General features: G+C 57.7%; 1 protein-coding gene across 1 annotated transcript; it reads left to right on the top strand.

The window, feature by feature from the left end:
• Positions 1-5,288: 5,288 nt before the first annotated feature.
• TBKBP1 (TBK1 binding protein 1) lies at positions 5,289-21,859 on the top strand. Its single transcript, XM_058560795.1, is given in 12 exon segments — positions 5,289-6,208; positions 6,574-6,833; positions 7,234-7,356; positions 7,616-7,720; positions 8,748-8,928; positions 9,529-9,704; positions 9,885-9,946; positions 18,278-18,396; positions 18,631-18,755; positions 18,757-18,930; positions 18,932-19,354; positions 20,343-21,859. Coding segments are annotated over 11 exon segments (1,842 nt in total). The 5' UTR covers positions 5,289-6,208; positions 6,574-6,608; the 3' UTR covers positions 20,472-21,859.
• Positions 21,860-22,463: the final 604 nt, after the last annotated feature.

Below are 22,463 nucleotides of genomic sequence, written 5' to 3'. Positions count from 1 at the left end.
TTTTGGCAACTGTTGAACTCTTTTTTTTTTTTTTTTAAGTTTATTTAATTAATTAATTAATTTGTGAGGAAGATCAGCCCTGAGCTAATATCCATGCCAATCCTCTTTTTTGCTGAGGAAGACCGGCTCTGAGCTAACATCCATTGCCAATCCTCCTTCTTTTCCCCAAAGCCCCAGCAGATAGTTGTATGTCATAGTTGCACATCCTTCTAGTTGTTGTATGTGGGACGCGGCCTCAGCATGGCCAGAGAAGCGGTGCGTGGGTGCGCGCCTGGGATCCGAACCAGGGCCCCCAGTAGCGGAGCGCGCGCACTTAACCGCTAAGCCACGGGCCGGCCCCTGTTGAACTCTTAATTCAAGGATGGGGGTGACATTTTTCCCTAACGTCAACTTTCCTCCCAATTGGAGTTTGAACCATCTCCCTGCACTTCTGCTCCACTTTCCCTCTGAGCTAGAAGCTTTCAGGAACCAAGGCTAGGGGAGAGTTGGATGTTGGTGCCTGGTGGCCAGAAAGGCCACAGGGCTGCTGAGTAAGCTCCACATCTGAATTACCCTGGCGCCGTCAGCTGATCTGGGCAGTGCAGTGCAGGCAGGAGGCCTGTGAAGCCGGAGCTGTTCCTTTTCCCAGGTGCTCTTAGCCCATAAGTTCCTGAGCTGAGCTCTCCTCAGTGTGAAATGTACCTTCTTGTCTGAAAGGAAAGTACATTTCAGCTTTGGCACCCAGCCTGAGCTCTGGATGCAGAGGGGCAGCCTGTCACCATCCTGAAGGAAAGAGAATTAAGAAATGGCTCTGTATGAGTAAGCTTTCCATAGCAATGAGCACTGCCTGTTATTTCCTGAGCACTGCCCTTCAAATTATTGTACAGTCTTGAGTATGACCGTGGGCAAATTCTTTAACCTTTCTGATCCTCAGGTTCCTCATCTGTAAAATAGGGATCCCAATGAAAGGTAATGCAAATAAAGTTCTTAGCACAGGGCCTCTGCACGTGCATTAATTAAACTAACTGATCAACAACTATTATTGAGTATGTGCCAGGCACAGGCACTGGGGATACAGCAATGAATGGAGCAAATAAAATCTTCCTGTGGAGCTCACCTTCTAATGGATAATACATAGTAAGTATTCAGAAATTCAATATAATAATTTTTTTAAAATTCTGTTTGGCAGATAGCAGAAATGAACATGGTTGTGGGGAATATGAAGCACAAATAGTTATTTAAAGAAAAAATTTCCACCCAAACCTTGCTAATTTGAGTAGATGTACATTACCTCCACAGGAATTTGGGGATTTGGTGAAGGAATGAGTCTTTCCACCACTGCCCAAACCTCTGATTTATTGGAAGACCAGTAACTGCAGTAGGAGTCCCAGGATGGTTCCGCAGCGAACCCTAATTTTCTAAGATCCAGAACTTGAGGGCTAAGGTGGCACCCGGATCCTACACTGTCACACATGTCTAATCAATTTTCCTGCCCGCCTGGTTCTATTTGAGTCATCTGGGTTTTATTTTGATTCAATCTCTTTACCAGCTGCTAACACCACCTCCTCCTACTCTTTTCAGGCAAGAATGGGACAGGAGAGACAAAGTCTTTGTCCAGAGCAAGAGTCCTGGGAGTGGGAGACAGTCTCTCCCCAATGGTTTCCAAGGAGGAACATGCAGGGGTGACTGGGGCCCTGCTTTTGTGCTGCCTTTCCTGCCAGGAACTACTGGCGGCAAGTCCTCTCGTACTAAACACCATTTAGAAATGGTGTTTCTGACCAGCTGTCTGCCACATTCCCTCCTCTCCTCCTCCCACCATAGCTCCTACCTCACTTCCCCTTCACCATGCCCCTGGCTTTTACCTTTTTCTGTCTCTACCACCATGATCCCTGATTATATCCTGGGTTCTTAGAAGGAATTCAGACCAACCTCCAGCTTTCTCAGATGAGGAAACAGGCCTAGAGAGGTGAAGTAACTAATCCACGGTCACACTGACTGCTTCATTCATTTATTCATTCAACCAAGAACACTCCTTACCCTTTAAGATTTAGCCTAAATGTCATCTCATCAGAGAGACCTTCTCTGACTACTTTATCTAAAGCACATGCCACTCTCCATTCTTTGTAGCTGCCCCTTGTGTCTTTTTACCCTTTATCACAATTTCTTTTTTTTTTTAATAATTTTATTTATTTATTTTTCCCCCAAAGCCCCAGCAGATAGTTGTATGTCATAGCCGCACATCCTTCTAGTTGCTGTATGTGGGACGCGGCCTCAGCATGGCCGGAGAAGCGGTGCGTCGGTGCGTGCCTGGGATCCGAACCCGGGCCGCCAGTAGCGGAGCGCGCGCACTTAACTGCTAAGCCACAGGGCTGGCCCTATCACAATTTCTAATTGTTCCATTTATTAATCTTTTGGGGGGGTCTGACTCCTCCACTAGAATATAAGCCCCTTGAGGGGTAGAGAGACACATCTGTCCTTCAGAGACATGCTCCTCACTGTATTCTCAGCAGCCAGCGCATCATAGGTGTTCAAGAAAACTTTGCTGAATAAATGTACAGTGAGCAGGTACCATCAGGGCACCTGGGGATGTGAAGGTGGGTGGGATACAGTCCCTCTCAGAACTGTCTGTCCAGTATGAGCAACAGAACCAGAAATGGGAATGCGATGAGATCAGGTCCAGATTGGGTGGGGGTGGTATTTTAGGGGCACCTAAACCAGGCGTAATCTCTGTTGGGCTTTTGCCATCAACTGCCTAGAACCCAGGATGAACCACTGGGTTGCACTCTGCCAGGTGACTCAGGCCTGTACCCCGAGAAGCCCAGCAGCAGCAGGGCTGACACCTCATCAGGGAGAGTGTGTGTTCAGACAGTACCTGGCCCCATTACCCTTTCCAGTGAGGGAGGGTTTGCCAGTCAGTTTCACAGGTCCAGTTGGTGGCCAAGTCCATGTTCATCGAGGCTGCGGAGACAATCCTGCACCCCCTAGCCTAGCCTCCAATCTTTCGCCTGGTCTTCTGCTTCGGAAGAGAACTTGCGCAGCATTAAGGAAAGTGACATCTCCCCAGCCCTTGGGATTAGTGGGGTAACAGATGTCCTGGCTGGGTAGCCCTCACATCTAGAGGGCACATGGGTTGTCCCACATGGCTCAGAGAAAGCTAGTGCCTCAGAGAGCAAGTAGCTGACCTGCCTTCCTGCTCTGGACTATAAAAGGAATGCAGCAGCAGGAAGAGGAAGGAAGCCAGTGCGGTCCTCTTCTTTGAAGAGAAAAAGTCCACGGCCTCTGCTGGCTCTCCTGGGAGGAGAAGCTCACCCCTCCGTCCAATCTTCTCCCTACAGAGGGGCAAGATGGCAGCTGCTGCTGCTTCTCAAAGGTCACAGCAAGCAAGAAACCAGCCCTCTCCTCCTCCCCTCCTTCCAGATTCATCCCACCTCCCCCTGGGAGCCAGAAAGGTAGACTCAGGTTCCCAGCAGCCCGGACCCTCCCTCCACATGGGGAGCTTCACAGCTAAATGCTAAGAATACCAAAAGCCCCATCCTCAGCCTATACTCTTGCTTCCAGGGTCGGCTTGTCAGCAGTTAGCCACAGTCCTCCAAAGTTTTCCCTGGTCATTCCTTACCAGCAGCCCGGCTGACCATCCCTCTGCCCACATTTTTTAATCCATCAGGGAATAATCAAAATGGATTATAAACACCTCCTGAGGATTCACAGTACCTTTAGTTCTGATCCCCATTCTTCACCCTCTGTTGGGAGGGTCGAGAATTATCCTCAACTTAACTCAGAGAGGTTAAGTAACTTGCCCAAGGTCACACAGTGTGAAAGTGGCAAAAAAATTTCTCTCCTGCCCAGCGGTTTGGCAGGTCCTCAAATAACCTTTGTGGAAAGGGTGAAATCTGTCTTTTCTTGATGTCGCTGGCCTGTGGGTGCTTCTGTGTGTTGAGGGGATTGTGTGTGGGGGAGGGAAGCTGTCCCCTTTCCTAAAGGAAACTTTGACCTCTTTAGTTCACTCTCACTTCCGAAGAAGTTACTGATTTAACTCTAATTTCTCCGACTGGACCCTATAGTCAGTGTATTTATTATCAGAGCAATGCCCTCTCTTCCAAGAGCAATGAAGAGTAGGTCTAATATTTTCCTTCTCAAAAGAGCAAAGACCAAAAAAAAAAAGAATCCAAATAAATAGCCTTACTTTCCCCCAAAATATACAGCCCCAAAGCAAAAGCCAAAGCACCGCCTGAGCCCCGGCAGCGTCCGCAGACGCCCCCAACACACAGCACACCACGCCACACTGCGTTGGGGAGGCGGCGGGGAGGGGGCGCGGAGCGCGGGCCGCGCGCGGCGGGGAGCCGGTGGGCGCCGGGCGCGCTGCCAGGCCGGGCCGCACCGCGGGGGCCGGCCACCCCTCGCCACGTGGTGGTGACAGCAGCGGGGTCCGGGGCGCCTTCCCAGCTGGAGAAACCCGGAGCAGCCGGGGAGGAGGAGGAGGAGGAGGAGGAGGAGGAGGAGGCGGCGGCGGCGGAGGAGGAGCGGGGCGGGCGGGAGGGAGGGAGGAAGGGGGGCTGGGGGGAGGGCTGGGGGGTGGGGAGAGACCCGGCGGCGGCGACAGGGCGAGAGCAGAGCGCGGTGCCAGGGGGGTGGGGGCACCGGTGCCCGTCTGGGGAGGGAGCAGGCGGAGGGGGTAGGCTGCGATTACAAGCAGGAACCGGCAGCAGCTGTGAGTCCCCGGCGGGGCCGGGCGGGGGGAGGGGAGCGGCGCCCGGGCCCGGCCCCCGGGGGTCGCGGGGTGGGCAAGAGGAGGGGGCGGGAGGTTGGCCGGTAGTTGGCCCAGGATGGCAGGCAGGGGAAGGGTCCGGTGCCGGCAGCCCTCATTCCCCCCTTTCCCCGTGGGCCGCCGCTGCTCAGGCCGCACCGCCTCCGGAGCCCCTTCCCCGGCCGGGGGACGGCGGACCGAGGGCCCGGGGCTCGACCGGCTGGGGGAGGGGGTTGCGTGGTCTCGGCCCCCGAGAGGGGAGGGGCGACAATTTCTGTCCGCCGAGCGAGAGGGGTTTAAAGGGCGGCTCTTAAAGGGGCCGCAAAAGGGGCCCGGGCCGAGGAGTCACCCTCCTCCCCATCCGCCTTCCACGGCTCTCTCCCGGGGCCGCGGGGCTGAGGGAAGAATGCCGAGGACGGAAACATTTATCGGGGCGGCCCAGGGGACAGAGCCCCCGCTAGTGGGTTTGGGCCCGAGGTGGCGGGCAAGGGGTCTGGGGGCGTGTGGTGAGCGCTGGCGAGCGGCGTTGGGGGGAGGGGATGGGTCTGGGAAGGACAGGGTTAAAGGTGGGGCCAGCCCCGCAAACCTGGGCTCACGCTCCTTACTCAGACCCGGTCCCCCGCGTTTCCCTGGCACTTAATGGGGGGACGGTGTTAGGGCCTGGGCCTGAGCCCTGTCCACCCCAAGCTCCTGCTGCCCAGCTGTGGGAGGTCGGACCCCACTGTCTCAACTCACACCTCAGGAGCCCCCTTTTCTACGCGCACACGTTCCGGCACGCGCGCACACACCTCGGACATTCCCATAGTGCCTCACGTGACACACGGCCCTGAACGTGCCCACCCTTCACACACGCTCACGCACGCGTGCACACACGCGCACACACAAACACACTCGGTCTCGCGGCCACTTCCCAACTCCATCCCCGACCCCCACCCGCAGCCCCGCCAAGGCACTCATTGACTGTGACACACCTACACTCATTCACAGACACACACACTTCCCCCCACACATGCCAGCCACAGACACATTCATAAACAGGGCCGGGAGAAGTACACGCGCACCCCCTCGCCTACTCTTTCTGGAGCCCTGAGTCATTCCTGCCCCCTGCCAGAGCTCCCCATTTCCCAGTGGGCAGGCACAGGGGCCGGGCTCGGGAATTCTTTGGCGGCCCTCTTCTCCTGAGCCCCCGCCCTCTCCCAGAGCCCCCTTCCCCTGTGTTCTCTCTGACACTCAGGCGACGACTTCCTGTGGGTCCCAGGTTAGGGTGAGGAGGGCCTGGAGGGTTGCCACAGCCCCAGTGTGAGTAGGGGAGGCACTTCCTTTTCCTGAACTCTGGGATCCTGCAGGAGGAAGCCGGGAAGTTGGGCGGGGGCCTGGCAGAGGACGTGCTAACAGTGGTGGGGCTGACCCTCCCAGAAGCACTGGGCCTTCCTCAGGGAGGAGCCAGGGGTGCCAGAGCCCTGGGATGAGGAGCTTGGCAGAGAGGTATTTGGGGAAGTGAGGTCTGGGGTGGAGAAGGGGTTGAGGAGTGAGTCAAGGCAGGCACCGTCTGGGCCCTGTGCTGGGAAGGCAGGAACAGCAGCCCTCTCCTGTCCACAGGTCTCCCTGGGTTCCGGAAGGAGCCCTTCCCCGCTGCTGACCTGGCTTATTTGTCCCCACTTAACCCTCTCCGCCCCAAAGGCAGCAGAGAAGAGAAGATGGGGCTTAGTAGTCTGGGAGGAGGCTGTGGGAGATGGGGGCAGGACCAGGCTACATCTCAGGGCTCCTCGGGCCAGGGCTCCTCAGGCCAGGACGAGGGGTATGGGACAAGCTCCAGGCTGCTCTCTCCACCATTGCTCCTGCTCTCCCAGGAGGCCCGGGGGGGGCCACGGCCCAGGACCTTGCCATGGAGTCCATGTTTGAGGATGACATCAGCATCCTGACCCAGGAGGCCCTGGGACCCAGTGAGGTGTGGCTGGACGCCCCTGGAGACCCCTCGCTGGGGGGGGACATGTGCTCTGCCTCCCACTTTGCCCTTATCACAGCCTACGGAGACATCAAGGAGCGGCTGGGGGGCCTGGAGAGGGAGAATGCCACACTCCGCCGCCGCCTCAAAGTCTATGAGATCAAGGTCAGAACCTGGAGATGAGGGGTCTGCTGTGTGTGTGTAGGGGGGTGCTGGGTGACAGGAACTGGGGATTCAGCAGAGATTCCAGGGGTCCAAAAGAGGAGTCAGGGTGTACACTCTTGGGAACTTGAGGGTTCCCCGTGAGTGATGTGGCTGCTCTGGATGGGAACTCTAGAGAGTCCAGCGCCAATCAGCAAGGGATCAGGAGGGATCCCTGGATCTAGAAAAGATCTGATTGGTGGAGATGCCTGCAGGTCCGTGGGAATTGGGATGTACAGATCCCACTGGAGAGGGGAGGGAGAGGCGAGGACTCTGAGACAGGTTGTGGGGTAGGGGCACAGCAGGCTGAAGCCTGGGCAGGGAGCTGGGCATTAGCTCTCCTGAGGGCCTGCCTCGCCCGCAGTACCCGCTGATCAATGACTTTGGAGAGGAGCACGGCTTCTCTCTGTATGAAATCAAGGATGGCTCCCTGCTCGAGGTGGAGAAGGTCAGCCTACAGCAACAGCTCAACCAGTTCCAGCACGAGGTGAGTCCCTCACAGGCCTCCCCGACCTTGCTCCCTGAGCTCCTTGCTCCAGTCAATTTCTGATCGCTCCCCCACCCCCAGCCTCTGGCCTTCTGTCCCCTTGATCCCCACGGTCTTCCCTAGAACTGGCTGCAGCTCCTCCTGCCCCTCCACTGGGTGCTGGGAGTCGGGGTGGGAGGCGCAGGGAGCTGCTCAGCCCCCCAAGTCAAGGATGGGCCTGACTGTGGCGTGTTCTCTACCCTCTCTGGGCCCCATCCAGTTGCAGAAGAATAAGGAGCAGGAAGAACAGCTCGGGGAGATGATCCAGGCTTATGAGAAACTCTGCGTGGAGAAGAACGACCTAGAGACAGAGCTGAGGGAGATGGTGAGGCCCAGAGAGCTAGGGTGCTTGGGGGTGTGGCCCTGGTTGTGTGATTGTGTGCAACTCGGTGTGTGTGCCTGTGGGGTGCACCCCGCTGTGTGTGTTTGTGTCTGTGAGTGCCCGTTTGGTCTTGTGAGCGGGGCTCTGTGTGTCATGCAAGTTGTGAGTGACTCTGTGTACATCCTGGCCATGTAGTGACAGAGGTGACTATGTGAGTGACCCCGTTCTTTATGTTTGAGTCTCACGCTAGGTCAACCCTATACCTATAGCAGTGTGCCCTGGTAGGCTGTAGGTGAGGGCAGAGGTGACCAGAAGTGTCTATGGCTACTAGGATGGGTCTTGGCATATGTGTGATTCTGAGTCGGAGTATGGCCATGCATGTGAGCAGGTGGGCAGGCGTCAGAATCAGGAGACACAGTCTCTGCCAACTCCTGGCTGTGACCTGGGTCAAAGCACTTAGCCCCCATCCCTCCTCTGAAAAGCGGGGCAAATAACAACCTCGAGAGCTGTTGTGGGGCATTCGTTTGAAAATGCATTGCCTTAATAATCATAAACACTTACATGGCACTTACCATGTGCCGGGCACCATTCTTATCTCTTTAGATATATTTACTCATTTTAATCCTCACGACAAACCTAAGAGGTAGGTTTGGTTATCCCCATGTTGTAGGTGAGGTAGATGAAGCCCACAGTGGTTGTCACGTATGCAAATAGAAGTTCTTATGCTCCTGAGGGGGTGGCAGTGTCTGAACAGGGTTCTTATAAGTATCCCTGTGTGTTAGTGACAGGAAGAGGCATTAACTCTGACCTTGCAAGGGGCGGTAGCCAGAAACATCTGCATTGCAGTTGCTGGGAGGAGAGACCTCGCACTCACGGCCACTTGGAGAGTGGAGTTGGGATGTGTGACCTGGGGCCTCTGCTCAGTTTGGGGGGATGATGGCTACCCAGACATGGGGAAGTCCTGGGCTTGGGGGGCCCACAGGGGCGCCCTGGCCCTGTGCAGACCCTCACCCTCTGTCTCTCCCCACAGAGGGCCCTGGTGGAGACCCACCTGCGGCAGATCTGCGGTTTGGAGCAGCAGCTGCGGCAGCAGCAAAGCCTCCGGGACGCAGCCTTCCCCAGCCTGAGCCCCCCACCTGCCCCTGCCCCGCCTTGTGCTGAGCTGGACCTGCACTACTTGGCCCTGAGAGGGGGACCTGGCTTGAGTCATGGTGAGATCTAGTGGCCCCTGATTTTCCTACCCCAAAGTCCCCCAGCCAACCCCCCATTTCAATACCATTGGATACCTCCAGCTTCTCGGATTGATAGTCCACACCTCATGATAATGTGTTAAATTTCTACCATAATCTCCCCCTCTCTTCTTACCAACTTAGTCTGTCACCTCATCCACTATTACCCCAGTTTCTCCCACTGACATCCCGTCTTAACTCCCTCCTTCTCTGGCTACCCTGTGCAATTCCTGTATGTGCCAGCAGAGGGCGCGCCCACCCAGAGTCCCCCTGCCTGTCTGAGGTTGTGATTAGGAGCGGCCCCTGAGGATGCTCAGAGACTCGGGTCTGGCCAAGGAAGCCCTTCAGGGGCCATATTATTTTTTCCCTGGCCTCCAGGGAGATTAGAAAAAGCAGCTCAGCCCATCCTTCCTCACTGCCCTCAGTAGAGGTATCTCTCAACCCAAGCTGTCTGTCCTCTGGCTGTCTTTCTTGGATCCCTCATGCTGCAGTTCTCCCCCGTTTCACTTTGTGCTGATCTGGCAGTTGGTGGAGGGTGCCCAGCAGCTGGACCCAGCCTGACATTGTCCTGTCCCGTGCCAGCAGGCTGGCCAGGCCCCACACCGAGTGTGAGTGAGCTGGAGCGGCGGCAGCTAGAAGAGGCTCTGGAGGCTGCCCAGGGAGAGGCCCGGGGGGCTCAGCTTCGGGAGGAGCAGCTGCAGGCTGAGTGCGAGCGGCTACAGGGGGAGCTGAAGCAGCTGCAGGAGACCCGGGCCCAGGTAAGCAGCAGGGGGCACCGACCTGGGCCCTCCAGAACTCTGTGGAGATCTAGGTGCTGCTGGGAACGACCTTGAGAGGTTCAGGATTCTCTCCCTGAGTACAGACCAGCCCTGAAAATGTGGAGAAGGGGAGTCGAGGCAGGTGAAGTTGGGGTCTGACATCTCAATCTTCCCCCTTAGGATCTGGCCTCCAACCAGTCAGAGCGGGACATGGCGTGGGTGAAGAGAGTTGGAGATGATCAGTAAGTCACGTCTGCAGTCCTCCCCCTCTTAACCTCTACACCCCAGGGGGGCATTTCCCAGGCCCCCACTTTGGTTCACTTCTCCCCCTGTGCGTTGTTGGGGGACCTCTCTTCCAAGGCATCAGGGCCATGGGTTGCTTGTGTGGCTCTGCATCCTTCACAGGAAGGAGGCGAGGTTCTGGGCGTGCTCAGGTTCTGGGACGTTCCCTTTGCTTTCCTCTGGCACCCTTGTCATCTCGAGGTGTCAGGGGCTGAGAGAGACTTCCTCAGAGGCTTTGCTGCTGTGTTCTGTGTCCCCTGGTGAGTTTCTGGGCCGCTCTGAGCCCCGTTTTCTGCCCCAGTAACAAGGCCCAGCCAGTTGGGGTAACCTTCCCCTCCTCAACCATGAGGAAGGAGATGGCCTTTCGGGATTTGTGGCGCCTCGTCTCAGGAGAGAGAAAGCTGAGGCTTAGGAGAGGAAGATCGGCCTTGAGTTCATACAGCAGCGAGTGGGAATCAGAACGTACTCTATTGGGGTGTCCCTTGGGGATCCTGCCAGGAAAGAGCGGCAGCAGGAAGGAGGGAGGGAACTCTGTCAGAGGGGAGCCTAAGGTGGGGGCCCCTGGGCAGTGCTGGGTGGCGAGGGAGAGGGCAAGTGGCAGCCTGGCAGCAGTCAGCCTGTTGCCTCTCACATCCGCACCCGAACTCATCCTCTCCCACTTTCTGAGAAATAGAGCACAAACCTCCTTCCGCCTAAGCCTTCTCCCCGAGACGAGGCGTGTGCCACAGGCTCCCTACTTTCATTGGAGGGGGAAACCGAGACCCAGAGAGGGGCAGGAACTAACCCTCATCACACAGCATACCCAGCTGCAGGACCCTAGGGGTCCTCCTCCCTGCAGGCTTCCTCCTCACCTTCCTCCCAGCTTCTGGCCAGTTGGGGATACCCCTTACCTCCCTCTGCACCCTGAGGCAAGGGCCTGGGTGGAGCTGTGATAGCCGGCGGGGGGTGGGGCGGGGTGAGAACTTAGATTGTGGGACTGGTGGGTGGGACCCCTCAGGCTGCTGAGGAGTGTTGGGTGCCTCTGTGGAGAGGGTCCACCCTAGCTTGTGGCTGAGGCTCACAGCCCATCCTAGCCCATGTGCCCAGACTAGATCCAGAACATACACACATGGACACGCATGTTCTAGAAGCCTGGCTTGCCCCAAAAGTCACATTGTAGGGCCCTTTATGGGTCACTGAGTCCAACCCTCTCAGAAGACCAGCAGTGAAGGCTCCCCCAGTGGGTTGAACCCAGAGAAAGGATTTTTTTGGCAGGGCTGGAGTCTGAACTGCCGGGCTTTGAATCCCAGGGACCCTTCCAGGGATGCTGAGTGGCTTTGCTTTACTGACTTCACCTCTCTGGCCCCAGATTTCCCTCACAGGCTCAGAGGGCAGTCATTGCCAAGAGATGTGAGAGGAAGGTGATGAGGGTGGGGGAGGCAGAGAAGGGGTGGTGGATCCCATGGGCCAAGGCTGGATGTGAGTGAGAGAACCCCTCCCAGAAGGTACTTCTGGAGGTGCTATCATCCATGCCTCTGTGTGGCCAGAAGAGCCCCTTTCCCTTCCCACCCCAGGGTACCTCCCCACCCAGACCCTTTGGACAGAGGGAGCTGGGCTCTGCTTGGGGCTGGCCTGAGCAGGTCTTACTAAAGGTGACCTCCCGGCTCCTCCCCTCTGTCCCTGTGGTTCGGGACCTCCTAGACCTCAGCCCCTGGAGCCAGCCAGGCCCTGCCTGCCCAGCCTCACATTTCCGTTCAGGCCGAGCATCTCTGGACAGCCCCAGCTTGGCAAGAGTTAATTCTCAGAGGAAGTCCTCACTCCCCCGGTAGTTTTATTTTCTTATAAACTCAGCTCCTTTTGGTAATAGGCTGCTTCCCGAGTGTTCCTCCCCTGTCCTCCCACCTGAGGAGGCCTCAGTTACCTGCTCTCAGCACACTTTCCCCCACCAGACCCTCCTCTTTCTTCTACTTGGGCCTGACCCTCCAGGCTAGTGGGAATGTTACATGTGGGCTTTCCCAGGAGAGGAATGCAGGGGCTGGATTATCCAGCTGGGGGTGTGAAAGCTGAAGAGGGGGCCACAGAAATTCCTGAGTCAACCTGCTCCTGTGTGGGAGTCTTGTGTATCCCCGAAAGTTGCTCACCCATCTCAGTTGGACACCTCCAGGGCAGCCAGGCTTATTGTGGGAGTCCTGGCTGTTAAAATACCCTCCTTAGACAGCTCCTGCCTCCCTCTATTAATTCCCTTCCAAGGGTTCTACCAGTGCTGAGGGGGCAGACCTGGGAGGCAGCCCTGGCCCCAGGGTTTCCCAGTCCCTCCCATCCCAGCCCCTGGCGCATAAACTCTGGTCATCAGTGTTCCTCTGCAAATAGGCACCTGGACCAGACCAGACTGCCCCCCTCCAGGTCTGACCTCCGGGCAAGATTTCCCTGCCATTTGGTCAGCCCAGCACCTGGTGCCTGGTGCCCAGGGGGAAAAATTGCCCCAGAGGAATAGCCACTGGGGGTCACTCAGGGGCCAAAGGCAATGATGAGGGACGAGGTGGGAGTGGAGACCACCCTGCTCCTGATGATGCACAGGGAGGTAAGGACCCCAGGAGGGTCCCAGGCAAGGTGCAGAACCCATGGCCCCGTCCCCTCTGGGCCCAGCACAGAGTCGCAGGTCCTGAGTGCAGCCCTTCTAAGGGTGTGGTCAGTGCTGAGGGTGGAGGGGAAATTGTGGAGGGGGGGCTCCTTGAAGGGGCTGAGGGCTCTGAATGGGTGGGGGCTCAGTGAGGGGAATGAAGGCTCGGAGGGGAGGGGCCCCATCCGTGATGTGAGCCCCCTGTGAGAAGACGGAGGCTCAGTGTGAGTGATGAGGGGGAAAACGATAGGCCTTTCTTTTTTCCCAACGTGGGGGGCTCAGTGTTGCAGCCTGGGCCCTTTTCCGCCCACCCCCCACACCCTCTCTCCGCCCACAAGCCTCTGCGTGGGCTGCGGTTAGTGGTGGGGGAGAAGTGTGAACTCGAGAGAGAGGATGGAAACTCTGCACAGAGGTCAAGGGCAGTGTGGGGTGGGTCAGGACGGAAGTCGGAGACCCCCGTGTACCCTGAGCTTAGCCTCCTGCCCCAGAACCAGCGGGCCCAGGGCCTCCCCCTTCACGCTTCTCACCCTCCCTACTTCCTTTCTTTCAAATCTCCTTCAGCCCGGGCACCCAGCTCACAGGAATTAACCCCTGAGCACTTGCAGCCTGGGAGGCTCCCTGAGGGTGGGGAGGGGCTCTGAAGCTGGGGCCCACCACTCCCACCTGATTGTGGTCTGAGGGATTGGTGGGCTTTGAAGCCAGCTGTGACCCTCTCCCTGCCAGGAAGGCAGAGTGCGGCTCTTACCACGTCCTCTCCCTAGATGGGAAACTCTGCATCCTCCCCTGGTTCTTAAACCAAAGTCGTCGAGCTGGTGTCTCCAAAAAAGGATCCAGACTGGTTTCCCCCTTTCTCCACCTGTCTCCTAGGGACTCCCCTGATACCTCATCCAGACACTACTCGAGGCGATTTACCTCCAAAGTCTCATTTAATTCTCACAAAAAAACTGTGGTGAAGGTACTGTCCCCTTTTCCAGCTGAGCAAACTGAGGTACAAAGAAGTTAAGTAATCAGAGAAGTTCAGTGAGAAGTGCAGTGCAGATGCCAAGCAGGTGGGGCGATCCTGAGCAAGTGGGGCGACAGTGCCTCTGTGGGATTTCTCTGGGGCAGGTTAGGTGACGCCAGATGATTTGCTGACCAAACCTGATCACTTTTGAAAGTGAAAGGGGGCACTATTAATACTTATGCAGGGGCAACTAGCGTGAACGAGGACAGTCCTGCGCAACTTGGGATGTGTGGCTCCTTCCTTAATGGGGACTCTGGTTCCCAGCCCCGCCGGGAGCTGCTCAGTGGGGCTGCATCTGGGGAGGTTGTCTAGACACACAGTGAACATCTGGCTTTGCTGGAAGCATGGCAGGGGCTGCCATGAAGAGCTCTGTGGACCGCAAGTCATAGCTGGTCGAGGAGAGAGAAGGGGCTCAAGGCGCCTGAAAGGAAGTGGTGGAGCACTGGGTTGTTGCAAAGCGACTTCCTCCTCCCCCCGGCCCGCAACCTCAAGTCCGCTCCACGGCCCGGTGCCTGAGGTCCCCTCCCAGAGGGTCGGGCGGGTCGGGCGGGAAGACTGATGCTGGGTGTGCCTGCGTGTGGTGGAAAGTTTGGTCCCTAAATTCCCCCACAGGGGTGAGGTGGCTGGGGCAGCGATGGGCAAGGATGGAAGGGCTGGGAATGCTGGATGTCTGCCTCCTGACTCTGAATCAGCTAGTGCTTCTGACCGCGTGACCAGCTCTGATCCTGATGCCAGTCCCAACTCTAATACTGATCCCATCCCTGACTCGAACCCTGTCCCTCATCCTGACCCCAACTCTGTCCACAATCCTGATGGAAAATGAGCTATCAACCCCAGCCCTGATATGACCCTGACTCAACCTTAATCCTGACCTCAAACCCATCCCTAGTTCTCATCCCATGATTCACTGGCCTGAATCCCGACCCAGCTGCATCCTCCCTGGGGCTCCAGTGCAGCGCAGGCCACCCAGTGAACGTCCCTGGGGAAGATGCTGCACTGGGAAGCCCCTGTGTCTCCCAGCTGCTTTAGAGCAGAAAGAAGATGGATGTTTAGGTCTCTAACCTTTCTCATCTCAGTTGCTTTATCAGTAACAGTGACAATTATTGTTTCCAGATGAATTTCCGAGATCCCCGAATTCCTGGTGGAAAGAATGAATGGAAGGATAAGTCAGTGAAGGGGGAAAGATTTGCAACGGAGGGAGCCCTCCTTCCTGCCAGCTCTGCCATTTGCACTGCTCAGCAGGCTGAAGTGCCAAGAGCACGTTTGGATCCCTGCTCTGTTACCTTGAGCCAGCCTCTCAGTAGCTCTACATATGTCTAGCACCTTCTTCTCCCCTCCCAGAGCAGAGATGGTGATGCTCAGGGCTCCCAGGCCACTTCCGCCGTCCCCAGCCTCTTCCTTCTCACCGTCTTTCCCTTCTGCTGCCTTCCATCTCTCCTTGCCCCCTCTCCTGATCCTTTTGGGAGGCAGTGTATAGCTTAGTGGTCAGCAGCCTGGACTTTGGAGTCCCGGAGGCCAGAGCTCCCGTTCCAGCAACCCCACTACTACTAGGCTTTATGACCTTGAGCAAGTGACTTCACCTCTGTAAGCCTCAGTTTTCTCATCTGTAAAGTGGAGATAACAGTGGCAACACTGAAGGGTTGTTGTGAAGATTAAGTAAAGTTCTTAGCACAATGAGTGGGCCGTGATAAGGGCTCAGACAGATTATCTGTGCTTCTTTTCTCCCTGGGTCCCTCCCAGGTTCTGAGAGACTCAGACAAAACTTTCCCCAATAATTGAAGGAATAAAGAAGCACCCACAGGCAGCCACCTGCTGCCGTTCCCCTGACCTGTCCTTCCCAAACAGTCACGATGGTGGAAAATAGCACTCAGGTGTGGGCCAGGAAGCCAGGAAATGGAATGTGTATTCAGGTGCACATGTGCGACTCTTGGTTGTGTTGTGAAGTTGAGATTTTTTCCACTGAATTGGCAGTGTTTTCTAACGTGAGTCATTCAGGTCCTTAGTGTAGTTAGCAGCACGGGCCTGTGCATCTTTAGGTGGGAAGAGACGCCCGATGAAGGGGGGGCGGGTCCCAGAGGGCCTTGGGACATCAGGAGGTCAGGTCCCACCACCTTGCTCGGGGCTCAGAGGTCTTCGTAAGGGCTGCCTGGGGCTCCAGGAGGACAGTGCCCACCTGCCCCAGGCACCGGGTCAGAGCTGGGAGAGGGACTGGGCAGTCTGGGCTGGGGGCTTCTTCACCATTGCCTGCTGCCTTGTCTGTTTTGCTGCAAAATGGGTGCCAGGAGCTGGGTGGTGGAAACTGGGGTAGCTCCTGACAAGGGGAGGAAGGCAAGCAGGGGAGAGATAGGGGCCTGGGAACTGAGTGTGGCAGGTGAGATCTCCAAGGCGGGGTGTGAAGGCGATGACCTGTATCTGTCACCTGAGATATAGCAGTGAAGGCAGATGGGGAGAGAAACTGGGGCTGCTTGGTCAGAGGGGGACACAGTGCCCTGCCCAGAGGCCCCTCCTGCCCCCACCACTGAGGGGCTAGCATGATCCTCTGAAAGCTCCCAGTCTGATGGGGGAGACACAGCTTCTGCCCTCAGATTGCCCTCATTCTGAAGGAGGGAGCTTTCCATTGAGAAGTCCCCAATTTAATGTGGGACACACAGACTGGGCCTCTCAGTCTTGGGGGGGAGATGCCGTTTCTTCCCACAGACCCTTGAGATGAGGGTGGGGGAGCACAGGACACATTCAGCAATCATAAGGGCTGAGATGTAATGGGACTGAGGGTTCCCCAAAGGACTCCTTCCACTCTGCTCCTGTCCGTCCCTGTCCACCCTCAGGTGAGGAGTGAGCACTATCCCTTCCTAAGAAGAGGGTTTGTCCCCCAGAATCCAGCCTGTCTGCCATAATTTGGCTTTGGCCCAAATGGGTTAAAAATAGTTTTGTTGTAGGAGGGTCTGCTGTCTCCCCCACTGCCCAGCTCTGCCCCAGGATTAGTAAGAGCCAGCCAGTGAGCTCAGTCATTATCTACCCTCTGCACCTCGGCTTTTCCTGCCCCCTTAAGCCCTAACCTCACGACTTCCCTTCCTGTCCTCGGGGTCAGACACACACACACATGCTCACTCGCACACCATTCCTCACACTCATCATACTGGCCTCACACCTCCCTTTCCTCCCTCCCATCCACAGATATCCCATCTCACATGTCCATTACCATGGGATGGGGACAGGCCCTCAGGGTCTGGAGAACTACCCCCACCCCCCCACACCTCTCACTCCTGCTCAGGGCCCTACACCTCCTGAGGCAAGAGGGCCTCCCGGGTGAGGAGATCCATCTGGAGTGGCTGAGCCTCTGCCTGTGACTTCCCTCCAGCTCCAACTTCCATAGACTTCCGGAGTCCCTTCTGGACTTGGTGATGGCGGGCCAGGAAGGGGGGAGATCCGAGGAAACCAAAACCCCTACCTGCCAGGATCTGTCTAAGCCCACAGCAGAGATGAAGGCAGTGACCCAAGGCCATGGCAGAGCCTCATGTGAGGGCAGGAAGGGCTCCCTGGAGGTGGAGGCTAGGGTGGGAGAGAGGGGAGGGGCAATGCTGAGTGATAACCTTTGGTGGTTCTGGGTCAGAGTGACCCAAAGAGAAAGGAAGTGGGTGAAGTTTTGGCTAAGCTCAGAGTCTGTTCCAGCTCCGTGAGGGTGGGTACCCAGGAGGCCTGAGCAGGAAGTGGGAGGAAGAAAGGGAACAAGAAAGAAAAATGGATAGAGAGGCTCAATCCATTGTTCACTTACTGAACATCTACTGGGTACCAGGCCCTGGACAAGGTGCTGGAAAAATGAATACAATGATATAATCCCCACCGTCAAGGAACTCCTAGTGAAGTTCCAGAACAAGGCAACCTTTGAAAAATGATAAATGTGAGTGGTGCCCCCTGGAGGTGTGCGGTGCACAAAGATCTCGCTGTAAGGGCTCCCTGGAGATCCTGGGAGCTGCAAGGCTGAAAGGAGCTCAGAGGCAGCTTTGAGCTGGAAGCAAGAGCAGTGGGCCTGGAACTGGGCAGACCTGGGCTCAGGTGTGGCACCAGATGGCACCTCAGGAGGCCACGTCTTCACTTATGGAATGGGGCTCTTCACAGGCTCTGCAACAGTGGTCCCCAGTCTTTCAAAGGTGAGGACTTTTCATGGACCCCTGCTCCCAACACACAGATTGCGCTTATACTTTTAGTACCCACTCTTTGAGAAAACTCACAGTGACAAAAGCTACCATAAATTCAGTGCAGCTTTTTTGATGAATCTGTGTTTTATTCGTCACCACAGCTTCTGCACAGATTAGAAAAACACACATATGTATGAGATGTGTTCAGGCCACAGACAGTGCTCCGTGAACACATGCATTCAGGGACCCCTTGGAATCACTGAACTCCCCAGCCCCAGCCCAAAGTCTGGGAACCACCGCCCTAGCCCCAGGTAAGGTTCACTGGCAGGAGAGAGAGGCTCCCTGGAAGAGGTGGCCTTTGAGGTGGACCTGAAGGCCTAAGAGAATTTCTGTAGTTGGGGTAGGAGAGAAGGGGAGGGCCAGATGTGGGTTCTTCCTCCACAGCTGTGACAGTAAACCCACTTCCCTCCTCTTCCCCACTCCCTGCCCTCTGACCTCATGGTCAGGGCAGGCTGGGGTCAAACCTTGACTCAGGGGCTGGGGTGTCCTTCAGGGTGAATTTGGCGCTGGCTTACACGGAGCTGACAGAGGAGCTGGGCCGGCTTCGGGAGTTGAGTTCCCTTCAGGGGAGGATCTTGAGGACTCTGCTGCAGGAGCAGGCCCGGAGCGGTGGTGAGATGGGGCAGGGCAGGGGAGGCTGAGGCCGGAGCTGGACCATAGGGAGGGGGAGCTATGGCTACCATCCTGGGTCCTGGGCCACCCTCCACTTCCCTTCCCCGTGCCTGGTCCTTCTTCACTCGCGCTGGGAGGACAGCGGCAGGGGTCGCCGCAAGCACCTGGCTCCCCAATTCTGACGTCTTCTCTCCTCACCTCTGTCCCCCACACCCCGTCCTGCTTCTCCTCCAGGCCAGAGGCACTCCCCGCTGTCGCAGCGCCACTCCCCGGCCCCCCAGTGCCCTTCACCATCCCCGCCTGCCCGAGCGGCGCCCCCGTGCCCCCCGTGCCAGTCCCCCGCCCCCCAGCGCCGCTCACCCCGGGCCCCCGTGCCCCTCGCCCCAGCAGCGCCGCTCGCCGGCCTCGCCCTCCTGCCCATCGCCTGTCTCGCAGCGCCGCTCGCCGGTGCCGCCGCCGTGCCAAACCCCCAGCCCGCAGCGCCGCTCCCCGGGGTCCCCCGCCTGCCCGGCCCCGCAGCCCCGGCCCCCGCCGCCCCCCGCCGCCGGGCGAGAGGACGCTGGCCGAGCGCGCCTACGCCAAGCCCCCCAGCCACCACGTGAAGGCCGGCTTCCAGGGCCGGCGCAGCTACTCGGAGATGGCCGAGGGCGCGGGCTACGCGGGTGCCTCCCCGCCCTGGCTGCAGGCCGAGGCCGCCACGCTGCCCAAGCCGCGGGCCTACGGCGCCGAGCTCTACGGCCCCGGCAGGCCCCTCAGCCCGCGGCGCGCCTTCGAGGGCATCCGGCTGCGCTTCGAGAAGCAGCCGTCGGAGGAGGAGGAGTGGGCCGTGCCCGCCAGCCCGCCCAGCCCCGAGGCTGGCACCACCCGCTGCGCCTCTTTCTGCGCGGGTTTCCCCGTCCCGGAGTCGCCAGCCGCCTACGCCCACGCCGAGCACGCGCAGTCCTGGCCGTCCATCAACGTGAGTGTGCGCCCCGCCCGCCCGCACTCCGCTCCACGCCCACCCGCGGGCTCCCCTCCTGACCACCCCTGCTTCCCTGGGGCATAGAGGGAGTCCTTCACCTCTCTCCCGAGGCCTTTTGTTGGTGTGAACTGGGCCCTGCACCCTTACACCTTGTTCACCCCCGCGGGTAAGGGCATGGTCTTCAGAGTGAGTCCTGGCTTTGATTCTGCACTCCCCGCTTAGTAGCTGTGGGACCTCGAACAAGTCACTTATCCTCTCTGATCTTCAGTTTTCTCATCTGCAAAATGAGGACGATGATTAGTTTTATTTCCACTAGAGGGTTCTTAAGAGGGAGGCAGTGAGCCCAACGCCCTGCACGGTGCTTGGCTCAGTAGTGAGCATCCACTATTGCTGGTGATGCAGGGCGTGCTGTCCTGCGTTTCGACCAGCACAGGGATAGGCCTGCTCATCCAGTTCTTGCCATCAGACCTCAGAGCCCCTGCTCTTTTCTGTCTGTCCTAGAAGACACCCTATCTCAAGGCTCTATCATTGCACTAAAATAATGAGTTTCCTGAATGTCAGAGCCAACCCTTGCCACCCAGAAGGACCAAAATATATTCTAAAGCCAGACAGAAAATTATTTGGGGGATGTACATTGTTTGAGGTTATCCATTGCTTTGAGTTATCTGGGAGCTGTGTCTTAGTCGCTCTGGGGGCGTGTCTGAGTCTTGGCTCATTACTGCAGATGCCCTGGTAGGCTGAGCGCACACACCTCCTCATACACACCTCCTGGGGACCCTACGCCTGGGGTCAGGGGAGTGGACGCTGAACTGGTGGAAGGTGGGCAGGGAAGGAGGAGGAAGTGTGTGGTGCTGGAGAAAGGGTGCCCAGACTCCTTCTTCGTGCTGCAGCTGTTCCTGCCCTGGGTCCCAGGAAAGGACAGGCTGGGATCTGGGGACCATGGGTGGGATCGGGGACCGTAAGTGACTCCCCCCTCTCTTCACAGCTGCTGATGGAGACAGTGGGCTCTGACATCCGCAGCTGCCCCCTCTGCCAGCTGGGTTTCCCTGTCGGGTACCCGGATGATGCCCTCATCAAACACATTGACTCCCACCTGGAGAACAGCAAGATCTAGGGTGCCTCTCCCACCCACTGGCTGTTTCTTTACTGTCTCCCATCACCCCCAAACACTCACTCACTTTGAATGCTGCATGAATCTCGTGGGGGGCCCCTGCCCCTTGCGACCCCCAGATACCTCCACTAGCTACTGAGTCAATGTGTGTGCCGTCTTCCCTGGTCCAGGCACCACTCAGCCCTGGCTCTTGCCGGGAGATCAGCCAAGGCACTCCCCAGCATCCTGGCTTCCGCTGGGAGGTAGGGATCTGGGCTGGGATGGGGAGGGGCATACCCCACCCCAGGCTCTTCTCTGCTTTTCTGTTCTCAGATAGGGTTGGATCCAAGAGGGTGATTGGGCCTGGGGAGGCGGAGGATATCAGAGGACTCCAGGAGCTGCCCCAGCCCCTCTCCCGATGTCCATCTTTTTCAGGCTGTGCTCTATCTGGGGAACACCTCTCTGTGGGGTCCCAGAGCCTGCCCTGCACACTGATGCCAGTTCCTCCATCCCGTGGCCAGCTCAGGGCTCATGGCTTGGGCCTCCACTGGGGGAGGGAGGCATCTTGTTTCTTGCCATTCCCTGCAGGCTAGCCCTGTTCTCCTCCTCTGCCCACCCTAGGGAGTAGTGGGGGGTGGGAGAGGAGAGGGAGGACCTTGGAGGACTGGGAAGATCTAGCCTAAAGAGGCTGCCCTGAGGGCGGGGGGCCCTGCACCATGACCTTCAGGCCAGGGGACTATCTGTGCCAGCCTCCCAGTCCCGTGCCCTGCCTGAGCCCCCCCCACCTCCCTGCCCGAGCCCCGGCACGGAGGCACAGATTATTAAGGCAGATGCTCCCCTCCACCCTTACCTCCCTTGAGCCCCTGACACCACAGGTGCCCTGGAGCCCAGGTGTGACTCAGCCTCTGTTAGCTGGGTGGGTGTCATCATCCCTGCCTCCCAGGCCAGAACCTGAGGATGGGCCCGGGGTGCTGTGGAGATCAACTTCAAAAGAGCTAATCCCCTTCCCACGCCCCAGCGACCCACATTCCCTCTGTGCAATCTACCTCAGAGTCGTACCCTCAGAAGGACGGGTAAGCAGGAGGCCAGGGGGTCCCCAGGGCTGAGGTGGGGAGCTTCCTATGGCAAGAGCCTGCTGCCCCACGATGACTCCAACTCCCTCCACTGCGAGCCTCTCCCAGGTCTCAGTCCCGGGCAGGGAGCAGTGGACGCTACTGTCAGTGCATGTACCATTCTGATCCAACTCTTCCAGGCCCCCCACCTCCTCACACCCCTCCCCTCCTCCTCAGTGCAGGGGATTAAAGGGGTGTGTCAGGCGGGGAAGGGGCCAAGGACTCCAGAGACACATGGCATTGTACCTTGTGTGTTCCCCCTGGGAGGGGAAGTGGGGAAGGGGGACTGGAGAGGGGCAATGGGGGCCTCTGAGCTCTCTGAGTTGAAAGTCCAAATAAAACTTACCTGTTCCATCTGTGTTCTGTCTGTGCCCTCCGTGCCTGGATGGCGAGAGAACCCTTGGTGGTGGGAAGTCTTGGAAACTGTGTCTCAAGGAACCATGGAAGGGTGGGCACTGGACACGTAGGAGATGCGTGGGGCACCCACCTTCCAAGGAGGTTCTGGAGACTTGGGCATGCAAGTGGCCACAGATGACTTGTGACATGGAGTTTATTTAGAACAGATATGGAACAGTAGAGGGTGTCTTTGTGACAAAGCCGCCACCCCAGCCCTGAGCAGGTGTCAAGGACTCTTGCGTTTTCTCTCCAGGTAGGTCTGGCAGGTAGAGGTTCTGTAGCCCTGGGGGCTCATGTATCAGTAGCAGCTATTTCTTCATCAAATGAGTTCTGCATGCCAGGAAGCAGGCTGGGCCTCAGAGAGGGAGAACATCCATGTCCATGTCCTCATGGGTCTGGGAGCAGGGGAGGAGCTGGGCTCCAGGCTCAGTGGCTGCCTGAAAGACCCAGAGCCTGAGAGGTCAGAGCCAGGTCATGAACCTGTGACTTCTGCCCTAGCCAGCGCTGT

The sequence above is a fragment of the Diceros bicornis genome, chromosome 18 (assembly GCF_020826845.1).
Source record: "Diceros bicornis minor isolate mBicDic1 chromosome 18, mDicBic1.mat.cur, whole genome shotgun sequence".
Classification (NCBI taxonomy): Eukaryota; Metazoa; Chordata; class Mammalia; order Perissodactyla; family Rhinocerotidae; genus Diceros; species Diceros bicornis.
This window is presented reverse-complemented; position numbering and strand designations above follow the sequence as displayed.